Source organism: Chiloscyllium plagiosum, unplaced genomic scaffold (assembly GCF_037043375.1).
Source record: "Chiloscyllium plagiosum isolate Xiang-an unplaced genomic scaffold, Cpla_swu_hap1 HiC_scaffold_3, whole genome shotgun sequence".
NCBI lineage: Eukaryota > Metazoa > Chordata > Chondrichthyes > Orectolobiformes > Hemiscylliidae > Chiloscyllium > Chiloscyllium plagiosum.
Window position 1 is genome coordinate 106,111,094 of NW_028270141.1, and position 13,642 is coordinate 106,124,735.

Genomic DNA, 13,642 nt, shown 5'->3' on the forward strand with positions numbered 1-13,642 from the left:
GAATTAGGGATGGAAATCCCCTTACAGATGTGGGAGGGCATCTGGGAAAACACCAGGAAGATCTCTATCTGTAATAAGACTCAAGCTATTCACTTGAAGATACTTCATAGGGCCATCCAGCACCAGAGCAACTTGCAAACTTTAAGGCAGGAGCGTTTCCAATGCGCCCGAAATGTAAAATAGAAGTTGGTACTCTCACTCATTGTTTGTGACATGCCATATGATTCGTAGATATTGGGACAATGTAGCAAAGGCCTTGGCAAAGATTTTGGGGACGGAGATTGGGTTAGACCCGGTCTCCCCTTTTGGTCTCTTCAAATCTTCCCTTTCTAGGTGGAAATGGGAAGAAATTATTTTCTATCCTCGCCTTTTGTGCAAGGAAAAACATACTAAGCAAGCTGGATATCTGAAAGTCCTCCTGGTCTCTCAAATTGGCATAGGATGGTTATGGAATATTTCCCTCTTGACTTCCTTATGTATACAGTGCACCAAAAAGCGGAATTGTTTTACAGAATGTGGCGGCCATTCCTGAACTATGTCGATGCAGATGTATCGGCCCTGCTATCTAGGGCCTTTGTTTAGCCATGAGGACTATGTCTGTCGGTTCGGGGGCCCCTGGGAGGAAGAATCCCGTACAAATACGGGTTTCGTTATGACTTGACATAATTTTACTTTAAGTGCGTATTTATTTATTCATTTACTTTTTTTTGTTGTTGTTAGTTATGTACTATACTGCAGCTTTTTTTTGTTAATATATAGATTATTTCTTTTTATATCTTATTTTGTGTTTTGGTAGCCTGGAGAGTAGATTAGTAGTTAGCTTTTTTATACTGATATTGTCATTATACTGTAAAGAGATTACACTATTTTGTATTAGTTTTGTAATTTTGTAAAAAACCTAAAGTCTTTCTTTCTTTTGAATAAAAATATTTATTTAAAAAATGCACTGAACAGATGTACCAATCAGAAAACTGATGTGTCACTTGTTACGGCAAAGAATTTCACCACATTCTATGTAACTGTGACCAAAATGAAATATTACTTTTCACTCTTCACCATCTGTAGCATTTGACATTGGTGACCAGAGATCTTCAGTCACAGTCTATGCCATGTTTATGCTCCACATCAGCTTCCTCCCAACTTCATGTGTAAAATCTACTCTTATGGCTGTCTGTTCCCTCCTTCCTCATTGCTCAACTAGTTTTCCTTAAATGCATCTATACTATTCAGTTCAAATTTTGCTCCTAAAACTCGCTCAATTATAGCCATAGTCATAGAGATGTAGAGCATGGAAACAAACCCTTCAGTCCAAGCTTCTGCATGCAATTCCACAGTATTGAGGGCTACATAGTGACTCAGTCGTTAGCACTGCTGCCTTACGGCACCTGGGACCTGGGTTCAATTCTAGCTGTGAGTGACTGTCTGTATGGAGTTGTTTATTCTGTGTCTGCATGAGGTTTCCTCCAGGTGCTCTGGTTTCCTTCCACAGTCTAATGATGTGCAGATTAGGTGGATTAGCCATGCTAAATTGCCCTGTAATGTGCAGGATAGGTGGATTAGTCAGGGTAAATGCAGAGTTACAGGGATAGTGTCAGGGTGTGAGTCTGGGTGGGGTGCTCTTCAGATGTGACATCATGGATATAAATGGAGTTGAAAAATGTGGTGCTGGAAAAACACAGCAGGCCAGGCAGCATCCGAGGAGCAAGAGAATTGACGTTTCGGGCATAAGCACTTCTTCAGGAATGAGGTTGGTGTGCCAAGCGGGCTGAGATAAAAGGTGGGAGGCAGGGAATTTGGGGGAGGGGCGCTGGGAATACGATAGGTGGAAGGAGATGAGGGTGAGGGTGATAGGTCGGAGAGGGGGTGGGGGTGGAGAGGTCGGGAAGAAGATTGCAGGTCAAGATATAAATGTCGGGGGATCCAAGATGGCAGCAACCCAGCAAGTCTGAGTCTACAGTGCTCCTCCCAAGACTTGCGTAAGGTGGGTCACCCACCCCCACCACACTCACCAAATCATTTAAAATAGCTATTTAAGTTAATTAGTTGCTTAGTATTAAATTTAAATAATCTAATCTTTAGTAAAAATGACCAAAGGGAAGGGAGCCCGCAGCTCTCAGCAAGTAGGAACCCCTCCCCCACCCTCTCCAGCTGCAGCAGAGGCGTCCACAGCCACCTCAGGGGACTTACCTACAGTGGCAAGCCTCATGGAAATCATCTCCAAACTGGATGCAAATATCGGCTCTTTCATTGAAGAATCCCGAAGTCGATGGGACTCACTCTCGGCCGTGCTGCAAATGCACGACCGAGACATTAAAGAAATCGAGCGCCGAGTCGGAGGGGCGGAGCTAAAGGCCGCGACCTCCGAAACTACAGCGCAATTGGCCGTGGATCAGGTCCAGACCTTAGAGAATCACATTATATTAGTTTGCTGGGCCTTCCTGAACGGGAAGAGGAAGGCCAGCTTACAGCGTTCCTTGAGCAGTGGCTGCCACAGCTTTTAAATCTGGAGGCTGGATCAGGCCAGGTAAGGGTGGAATGGGCCTACCGGGTCGCAATACGCGGGCCCAGCTCAAACCAGCGCCCCCCCCCCGGTCCTGTTCCGGCTGCAGAGCTACAGGGAGAGGCAGATATTCCGAGAAGCTTCTAGAAATCTTGGAAAAGATTCCCAAGCTATGATCTATAAAGGATCCAAGATCATGTTATTCCAGGACTTTTCCCCAGTTCTGGTCCAAAAGAGGAAGGCATTCGATGAGGCGAAGAAGCGTTTAAGAGACTTAAATATTCAGTACTCCTTACGCTACCCAGAGACGCTACTTTTTAACCATGAAGGATCCGTATATAACTTCGGATCGCCAGAAAAGGCTAAGGAATTTTTGTACTTTTTTTTGGCTATATTTTATTTTTGGCTATACTATATTTGGCTAAACTATATTTTTGGCTACTGCAAAAAATACAGAGGTATAGCATTGAGGGTGAGTTGGAGGTTTGGATTAGGAATTGGCTGGCTGGAAGAAGACAGAGGGTAGTAGTTGATGGTAAAGGTTCATCTTGGAGTGCAGTTACTAGCGGTGTTCCGCAAGGATCTGTTTTGGGACCATTGCTGTTTGTCATTTTTATAAATGACCTGGAGGAGGGGTTAGAAGGTTGGGTGAGCAAGTTTGCGGATGATACAAAAGTCGGTGGAGTTGTTGACAGTGAGGAAGGATGTGTCAGGTTACAGCGGGATATAGATAAGTTGCAGAGCTGGGCAGAAAGGTGGCAAATGGAGTTCAATGTAGGTAAGTGTGAGGTGATTCACTTTGGTAAGAGTAACAAAAAGATGGGGTACTGGGCTAATGGTCGGATACTTGGTAGTGTGGATGAGCAGAGGGATCTTGGTGTCCATGTACACAGATCTCTGAAAGTTGCCACCCAGGTAAATAGTGCGATGAAGAAGGCATATGGCGTACTGGCTTTTATTGGTAGAGGAATTGAGTTCCGGAGCCCTGAGTTCATGTTGCAGTTGTTTAAGGCTCTGGTGCGGCCGCATCTGGAGTATTGTGTGCAGTTTTGGTCGCCATACTATAGGAAGGGTGTGGAGGCACTGGAACGGGTGCAGAGGAGGTTTACCAGTATGTTGCCTGGTATGGTAGGAAGATCGTATGAGGAAAGGCTGAGGCACTTGGGGCTGTTTTCATTGGAGAAAAGAAGGTTTAGGGGTGACTTGATAGAGGTGTACAAGATGATTAGGGGTTTAGATAGGGTTGACCATGAGAACCTTTTTCCACGTATGGAGTCAGCTATTACGAGGGGGCATAGCTTTAAATTAAGGGGTGGTAGGTATAGGACAGAAGTTAGGGGTAAATTCTTTACTCAGCGAGTCGTGAGTTCATGGAATGCCCTGCTAGTAGCAGTGGTGGAGTCTCCCACTTTATGGGCATTTAAACAGGCATTGGATAGGCATATGGAGGATAGTGGGCTAGTGTAGGTTAGGTGGGCTTGGATCGGCGCAACATCGAGGGCCAAAGGGCCTGTACTGCGCTGTATTTTTCTATGTTCTATGTTCTTAGATAAATTGTAAGAGATAATAGATGTTGGTTTGCCTTTCCCCCACTCCGGTTGATATCCCCCCCAACTTTTTGTTTTTTTTATTACCTTACTGTTTAATATTATCTTGGGGAGTGGGGAGAGGGATTTATTTATTTGTTCTCTATTTAATGATTTTCTCCCCCCCCTTTGGGGTTGTTTTTTAAAATTATTCTATGTATGTATGTGGGTATGTATATATATGTGTATATATATATAAGCCGGGGGGTTTAGTTAATGTTGGTGGGGGGAGGTGGTTACCTTATTTTATTTTACCTCTGTCTCTAGGAGCGGGGTTGTTTTCCCTTGTTATTTTGTATTATTATTTGTTGAGGTTGTAATTTTATAGTTATATATTGACATTACCAAATATATCCAGGTGTTGGTGTGGGTTCGGGTGGGGGTAGGGTGCTCACTGTTAACTCTAGCTTTGTATTATATCTGAATTCTCCTCATCCTATTGAGGAGCGCCTGGGTCAAGGGTGGGGCATTGGTTGGGAGAGGATACGATGGACCTTTGGAAAGGAAGTGACACCCCCTGGAAACAAGGGGGAAAATCTCCATTTAAATATGTTTTTTCTATTTTTTTTATTATTTAGAAATAGTTTTTTATTATATTGTTGTGAGTGTATCAGAGAGCCTTTATTTTTGTGAATTTTATATGCTCTATGCTCGGGATGTTCTGGATAGGGTTTCCCCTCCCGAGGGGTCTCGGATTTGCCCGGACGATTATGGTTGATCAGTCGGTTAAGTGGTGCACCTGGAATGTCAAGGGGAGTAATTCGCCAGTCAAAAGGAAGAAAATATTATCAAATCTTAAGAAAGAAAGAGTTGATATAGCTCTCCTACAGGAGACACACCTGACAGATAAAGAACACTTGAAATTACGACAAGGTGGATTTGATCAGGCCTTTTTTCTTCTTTTAGCTCAAAAAGTAGGGGAGTTGTTATTCTTGTTCGGAAGAATTTCCCTTTCAAAATCCTAAATCAGATAAAAGACAAATCTGGACGATATATTTTGATTAAAGCCCTTATAAATGGCGAGGAATATGGGATTTTAAATTTGTACTGCCCCCCCCGGCACATCCTTTTAAATTTATAACGGAAGCCTTTTCAAAATTGATGGCTCTCGGTGCCTGTCATACAATTATAGGGGGAGACTTTAATTGTATTATGGATCCGGAAATAGATAGGATTCCCAAGAGTACTGCAGGAATATCTCCCAGATCTAGACAATTGGTGGATTTGAACAAAGAATTAGGATTAGTAGATGTATGGAGATGTCTTCATCCACAGGGCAGAGATTTTTCTTTTTACTCCAATCCACATAAATGTCATACCAGAATTGATATGTTTTTTGCCCCCTCGATTTTTTAAAATTCCATATCATCCTGTAAAATAGGTAGTATAGCAATTTCCGACCACGCTGCTGTATATATGGAAACTAAGGCAAGGAACAATGGGACATCCCCTCGGCATTGGCGTATGGACCCCTTCCTAATGAAAGACAGTAAATTTGTAAAGTATTTCTCTCAAGAATTTAAAACTTTTTTAGAAATTAATTTAGGTACGGCTAGCAACCCATCAATGATGTGGGAGACCATCAACGCTTACGCGCGAGGTTTGATCATCTCCTACTCAGCGACCCAGAAAAAATTGAAGGGAGAACAACAGCGTCTGCTCGAAGCTCGCTTAAAAGTAGCTGAAACTGCATACACTGATAGACCTTCTATTATTAAATTGCAAAGGACCTTTCCAGGCCTAACTCCGGAACAGGTATCGGTCTTAAATGCTCCCCTAACAGTCCAAGAAATACTTGACGCAATCAGGCAACTTCAGAGCGGCAAGGCACCTGGCCCAGATGATTTTCGAGCTGAATTCTATAAAGAATTTACAGAAATATTGGCTGGTCCACTTATGGACATGTATAACTATGCATATAGTCAGGGTTATCTCCCGCCTTCGCTGAAAGAGGCAAATATCTCTCTTATTCTTAAAAAAGGAAAGGATCCAGATGATTTTACATCATATAGACCAATATCCTTGCTAAATGTAGATTGTAAAATCCTTTCTAAAACATTAGCATTTAGACTAGAAAGGGTACTGCCACATATCATAAAGGAGGACCAGACGGGGTTTATTAAGGGCTGTAGATCATCCAATAACATTAGAAGGGTTTTGAATATGATTCAAGCCTGCCATCAGGGAAAGATACCAGGAGTAGTAGTTTCATTAGACGCGGAAAAGGCATCGATAGGGTTGAATGGTCATATTTGTTTTACACATTGGAAAGGTTTGGCGTTGGAAAGTTGTTTACCAAATGGGTCTCAACATTGTATAGTGATCCCAAAGCAGTTGTGGTTACCAATGGATTAGGTTCGGATAGCTTCAGTGTGGATAGGGGCTACCGTCAGGGATGTCCTCTCTCGCCATTGTTATTTACGCTAATAATTGAACCACTAGCAGACGCTATACGGGCTGATGCTAATATAACGGCCCCGAGGATTGGTACAGGTAAACATAAAATCACTCTTTATGCAGATGATGTTCTTCTATTCCTCAGTAATCCTCTGATGTCCGTACCTCGCTTAATCCAAGTTATTAATACATTTAGCGCATTCTCAGGCTATAAAATTAATTTTTCAAAATCGGAGGCTATGCCAATGGGTGGCCTTGCTATGATACCCCACTTAGTGGACGGATCCCGTTTTCCCTTTCGTTGGTCCCTGGAGGGTTTCTTATATTTAGGCATTTTTATTACTCCAGTATTTGGTCAGTTATACAAGGCTAATTTTGTGCATTTACTGGAAAGGATAAGGCAGGACCTCCAGCGATGGGGAGACCTTCCAATTTCCTGGTTGGGTAGAATAGCACTAATTAAAATGAATGTCCTGCCCCGTCTCCTAGACCCTATGAGAATGCTTCCGGTGATGCTGCCGAGGCTGGCACTACGTAAATTATGTGGCTGGTTGGGTTCCTTTATCTGGAATCATAGACGGCCCCTCATTAAGCTAAAGAAGCTACAGCTTCCACAGGCAAGGGGAGGATTGGACTTCCCAGATTTTTGGAAATATCAGTTAAGTTCCCTATTAAGTTACATAGCTGATTGGGTCTTGTCTGATCGACAATCAACCTGGCTGGACAGCGAGGCTTCTCAAGTAAAATACCCACTTATTAACCTTTTATTTTCAGACAAGAGGAAAATCATTACAGATCACTGTAAAAAGCCTATAATACTAAACACAATTAAAGCTTGGAATATAATGCGGCAAAATGAGGGCAACTCACATAAAACATCCCCCTATGCGCTGATAGTGGGAGCATGGGGATTCCAACCGGGGTTTACAGATGCTACTTTTAAACTCTGGAGATCCAGGGGTATCTCATGTTTAGGGGACCTATTTAAAGATGGGGTCTTGATGTCTTTTGAACAGCTGCGTCAGAAATTCGATTACCTAATGGAGACCTCTTTCATTACTTCCAAATTCAAGACTATATACAGAAGAAGACTACGTTATTAGATAGTCTTTATAAATCAGATAGAGAATGTAGAGTGCTACGACCAATGGGGGTATCTTCCGTCTGTACTATTTATCATTTACTACATGATAAAGTATCGGGAGATATGGACAATCTGCTTAAAACATGGGATCGGGATTTGGGACTAGAAATCTCTATAGAAACATGGAATGACATTTGGGAAAACGCGAGAAGAATTACCATCTGTAACAGAACTCAGGCTATCCAGCTGACGATACTTCATAGGGCCCATATAGCACCGGATCGATTGGCAAAATTTAAGGCAGGAGCATTTTCAATGTGTCCCAAATGTAAAGTAGAGGTGGGCACTCTTGTACATTGCTTATGGACCTGTCATAAGATCCGTAGATATTGGACTAAAGTAGCAAGTACCCTGACAGACATTCTAGGAATAGAAATTAAAGTGGACCCTGTATCTCTCCTTTTGGGCTTTTCGAACTTTCCCTCCCTGGACATGTACGGGAAGAGACTATTTTCTATTCTCTCTTTCTCTCTTACCAAAATATTTTGGTAAACTAAGTGGCTGAGGGCCCCCCTGGACTTTCAAATTGGCACAGATTAATTATGGAATGTATTCCCCTTGACTTCCTTACAAATATGGTGCACCGAAAGACCGAATTATTTTATACAATATGGCAGCCCTTCTTGAATTACATGAATACAGATATTTCGGCTATCCTAACATGGGCTTTTATTTAATTGAGATTACGAACCTGGTTGGTCTGGGGTCCCTTAGGAGAGGAATCACGCACGAATACGGGTTTTGTTACATTTGATGTTAACACATTCTGAGCATGTATCTCACTACCCAATTTCTATGTTATCCGTTGTTTTTTTTTGTTTTTTTTTCTCTCTCTCTTATTTGAATAATGTAAGAGACTTAAATATACACTCTGGTTAGTTGTAGGTTAGATTAATAGTTAGTTGAGTTTTGTTTTTTTTTCTTTCTCGGTATTTTTTCTTTTGTTAAATTTTGGCTATTGTATATTTAAGATTTAATTGTATATCAATGTTTGTACTTGAGAGTTTTGTTTATTTTTGTAAACTTGTAAAAATGTTAAATTTCTAATAAATATCTATAAATATGTACTTCCAAGGCAGCAGTCACACTGACATCATTTTAGGGAAATCTACATTACCTGATGGAGCTACAAGTCTTTAAGGATGGCTAACATTTGTGAAACTCCCACAGACAATAACACAATGTTGTTAAAATGAAAGGTGTGAAATCTCTGGATCATAAGCACAGTTGAATGTCAAAATAACCTTTTAGTAGTGTTGAAGAGCACACAATTTAAAAAGAGAATGGAACAATTTGTAGGGGGTGCAATTTGCACTGTGGGTATCTCTACTTTTTTGTTATGCTCTTGTATTCATACCATAATCACTGTATTCACACAAGATAAAGGTACATTAAAGTAGTGATTGTTGGATATCATTCTCACATATGCCAAAACTTTGAAATGAAAAGATAAATGACGTCTTCAGCCTTGTAATTACAGCATTCTGGGAAAACACTTCTTAAACACTGCATTATATGCACATACCTACGGAGACTTTGACAGGGTAAAGTACCTCCCTGGCTTGCCCATGTAGTCAATTTTTATAGATAATTGGCAGTGTCCTAATTGGCCATAGCAGAGAAAAGCAGAATGGTTGTTGTTAAGTTTAATCCTCCCTCACAAACATAAAAATACAGACCCAATTCTAGATGGGTCAAAAATTGGACTTGAAAGATTAACTGTTTCTCTCTCTCCAGATGCTGCCTGACCTGCTGAGTTTCTCCAGCACTTTTTTTTTTTACCTGGGATCTTTGGTGCAATGCTTGTCACAGTTACTCACTGCCATTATCCATTGCCTCTTTCCCTTTAGAATGAATAGTGATTTGTATGCTTTGTATGTCAATAACTGTCAAAGCTATGCCACATCAATAACAGTTAAAGAAACTGCTTTCAGTTCCAATCCAATTTCTCCCCTCTCCCTTTTCTCTTGTCTTGTAATTCAAATCTCAAGCTATAAATCTGTATTGTTTCATGCTTTAGAATTTAATGTCTGTTGATTTTTAGAGGAAGTGTGTATGTTGTGTTACTGTGGAATTGGACTCATCAGTGATGTCTATCTTGATGGAATAAGATGCAGCCAGTTGAGTTCAAAAAACTCAAACTGACACCTGAATAATGTGTATTTGGGTAAGACTCAGATAGTGGCCAGAGTTAATGCTTTTAGAAAATGAGGAATAGGAGAAAATTGAAAATTAAAAAAACTTTTATACCCAATATAACATTGTTGCTCGCACTTCATCCACAATCTGCTTAATGTCACTCCTAGCCTCTTCCATGTATTTGTCATGAATCTGTGATCCCAGACCTGTAACAGAAGAATAAAAGTACTTTAATGTATGCCTTTTAAAGTACAGTAGATATGAGCACAAAATACATTTATGAAGCAAATGTGGATTTTGTGTCTAATGTTTCTCTGAAGAATATGTACTCAATTGCTTTTATCAGTGACGACTGAAGAGAATACTGGCTTCACACTGTTTGAACTGGATGAAGTTACAGATCACCTGGCAGTCTAATAGCAGGGGTGGCATTTGAGATCAAGGCAGAGTGATGGAACAATGGAACTCACTAGCATTAAAGGACATGGGATTGCTAACCATATACTTCAGACCATGTTCCCAAGGCCAGGAGGTACTTTAAAGAAAACGCAGTGCAATGGAAATGAGAACAATTTCACATCTTTAATGGCAAGAAAAAAACGCTGTTGAAATTGTCCTTCAAAATCTGATCAAAATATGTAAATCATTTGAAAAAATGATTAGATGTTTGATTCATCATGTCATTGATAAAAATGATTCTGGACAAGATGCCTACTCAAGCATTTGCAAGTGTAATTATTATCAGAGACAACAGACTTTTTCTAATTAATAAAGTGTAACCTTCCATTGTATAATTAGCTTGCATATAAATTATATGTTAATTATTTAGTACAAACGTTAAGTGCAGCATTACCTTATCAGTTAGGTATCGCCCTTTGCTTTCCCCTGTGATTATTTGTCTACCATGATAATTTTAATCAATTTTTTTCCCGGTTTGCGAGGAATTGCCAACACGAGGTGAATTATGTGCGAACTGCCCAGTTTTGATTAATCCAAGACTGCTCAAGGAACGTTCACCCGCGCTGAGGAAAACCAGGCAAATCCCACCTGGACCTTAGTGATGAGCCTGCTCTGCGGGCATTCGGAAAAGCACATTCTCAAAACCCGCTCCAGCTCCGGACAGGGTGAAATCCCGGGATCCCACTCAACCGGCAGCAGGGGGGGGGGGGGGGGGGCAGAAAGCTGAGCACCACTTTCTGCAGCTTCACCCACCCCTGCCCCTCTAGGAGCCGCACTCAGACACACCCAGAGGCATTGCAGCGTCTCCCACCCGCCCCGGTTTGACTGTAACCACTTGCGGTTCTTACCCAGTATACACTTGTGGGCATCTTGTTGAATCAAAGCGTGAGTTGGCTCCTTGTACCAGGTGGGCAGTCCAGGGGTCCCTCCATCTGGTGTAACCAGCAGAGCCTTCCTGGATCCGATATTGAAACACCAAGTGTCCATTAGAGATCAGATATAGATATATTTAAAAATAATAATAAAGGAGGGATTAAATAAAGGAGGGGTGATTGAGATTCCTTCCAATTAACTTGTCCAACCCTACAGATGGGATAGTATCCCCGATGCAAACCAAAAGCTCATCTCGGCTTGATAAGACTTTAATGTTGATGTCTGGGTGCACAGCAGACAGACATGTGGCTCACGGTGACCAGGGAAACGGGTCCTGGTTAAAGTCTGGCATTGTCACAATGACGTTGCTCCAGTGAGCTGGACAGGGACAAATGAAGACTGAGACACAGAGGCGGATAATGGCAGTGGGGGAGAGTGGATGAGAGACTCACAGAGAGCAGAGAGGAGCAAGAGAGAGAGAGGTGGAAGGATGAGGGGGGAGGGGGGGGGGGGGGTGCTGTCAGAGAAGACAGTGGGCAAAGAACAGATGAATGACCTAAAAGGAAGGGGTGGGGGAGGAGGACAGAAGGGATGCAGAGGTAGGTAAAGAGGAAAATTGAGGTTAAATTGGGGAGGTATGGGAAATAAGTGATGATGAGAAGGCTGGGGAGGGAAGAAAAGGTAGCAAGAAGGAAAAAAAGTGATGGATTGAAATTGAGGAGGAGGGGTGGGGAAGGGGAGGTAATAATGATAGAAGCAGAAGAGCAGACAACTTCCTAACAACCTGGTCCAAGGTTGAATATGGACAGTCCTTGGTTATTGATGGGATGCGAGTTCAGTGGCGAAGTCAGCATTTTTTGCCAATGCCCTTGGTGGTGGGCTGCTTTCTTAACCTTGCAGTCCCTAATGGTGTAGGTTCACTCACAGCAGTGTTAAGGACGGAGTTCCTGGATTTTGATCCAGCGACTGTGAAGAAATGGTGATGTAGTTCCAAGTCAGGATGCTATGTGGCTTGGAAAGGAATTTGGAGTTGGTGTGTTCCAGGCATCTGCTGCCCTTGTCGTTCAAGATGGTAATGGTCATGGATTGGGAAGGTGCTGTCTTAAGGAGCCTTGGTGGTTTGCTGCCTTGTATGTTGTAGATAGTACACACTGCCAAAACTGTGCAATGGTAGTGAAAGGCATGAAAATCGAAAATGGTGGATGTGGTACCAAGTGGGCAGCTTTGTCCTGGACGGTGTCAAACCTCTTGAGTATTGTTGAAGCTGCACTCATTCTGGGGACTATTTCCTCACACTCCTGACTCGCGCCACTTAAGATCCATGGAAAGCCCCTGAACACTGTGAATCATTCTCATACCATGGGGGCCTCCTATCAGCAAGGGCAGTCATTGATGATAGAACTCCATGTGTCCTCTGGTGGTCCAGTGCAGCCTGTGGCTATCAAAGAAATAGTGTTTCATGACAAAGACCTCAAACACAGCACTATGTTCATGGTCTACTGGGCCACAGCTCTTCTGTGTATATATAATATATATCAGACACCTCATATCCCTGGAGAAATATCATCTGAGATGCATCTGCAAAATACGTGATGGGTAGTCACTGTAATTAGATTAGATTCCCTACAGTGTGGAAACAGGCCTTTCGGCCCAACAAGTCCATACCGGCCCTCCGAAGAGTAACCCACCCCCCTCTGACTAATGCACCTAACACTATGGGCAATTTAGCATGGCCAATTCACCTGAACTGCACATCTTTGGCCTGTGGGAAGAAACTGAAGCACCCGGAGGAAACCCACACAGACACTGGGAGAATGTGCAAACTCCACAGTCGCCCGAGGCTGGAATTGAACCTTGGACCCTGGTGCTGTGAGGCAGCAGTGCTAACCACTGAGCCACCGTGCCGCCCCTTGTCAGTGTCTTCTCACAGGCCAACATTCCCAGCTGCTGTGAAAAAGTTTTTGCTCACCTCATATTTGCTTCTTTTGAAAGTGCTTCTCAATCCATTCACGAGCGGGAAAACTTTCTCTGCACCTACTCTGGCATGAGTCTTGAAAACCATCAAATGACCTCTTAAACTCCTCCAGTCCAATGTAAATAGTCCCAACGTTTCTGACCTATCCTCAAGTGCCTTATCCTTGTAACCATTCTCATAAAACTCTCTCCACACCATTCACATCCTTCCTATAGTGTAATGCCCAGAACTGCAGACAGCTGTTGTCTAACCAGTGTCTTATATAAGTTCATCATATCCTCCCTGCTTTTGTACTCCATGCCCTATTTATGAATCCCAGAATGCTCTATGTTTTAGTAACAATGTTAGAGACAAAAAAAAATCCTGCAGATGTTGGAATCCAAGATAGACAAGCACCAGGCTGGAAGAACACAGCAAGCTGCCTTCTGATGCTGCCTGGCTTGCTGTGTTCTAGCCTCCTGCTTGTCTACCATAGGTTTTAGAAACAGCTCTCTCTACCCTGCCACCTTTAATGACTTATATTGTACACATGTACACCCAGGTATCTTTGTTTTTGCACACCTTTTAGA

The 13,642-nt window shown here is 42.3% G+C and overlaps 1 protein-coding gene across 2 annotated transcripts in view; it reads right to left on the reverse strand.

The window, feature by feature from the left end:
• LOC122548371 (uncharacterized protein C6orf163 homolog) overlaps positions 1 to 11,482 on the reverse strand; it is a 37,433-nt gene extending 25,951 nt beyond the window's left edge. Inside the window, exons 1-2 of one of the 2 annotated variants that reach the window (XM_043686934.2) lie at positions 11,074 to 11,482; positions 9,878 to 9,972 (exon numbers count right to left, since the gene is read on the reverse strand). In XM_043686934.2, the coding sequence (XP_043542869.1) occupies positions 9,878 to 9,972; positions 11,074 to 11,212 (234 nt within the window). In that variant the 5' untranslated portion in view covers positions 11,213 to 11,482. Of the gene's footprint in view, positions 1 to 9,877; positions 9,973 to 10,619; positions 10,919 to 11,073 lie in introns of those variants that run through there. The other variant, XM_043686936.2, reaches the window with a different exon arrangement.
• Positions 11,483 to 13,642: the final 2,160 nt, after the last annotated feature.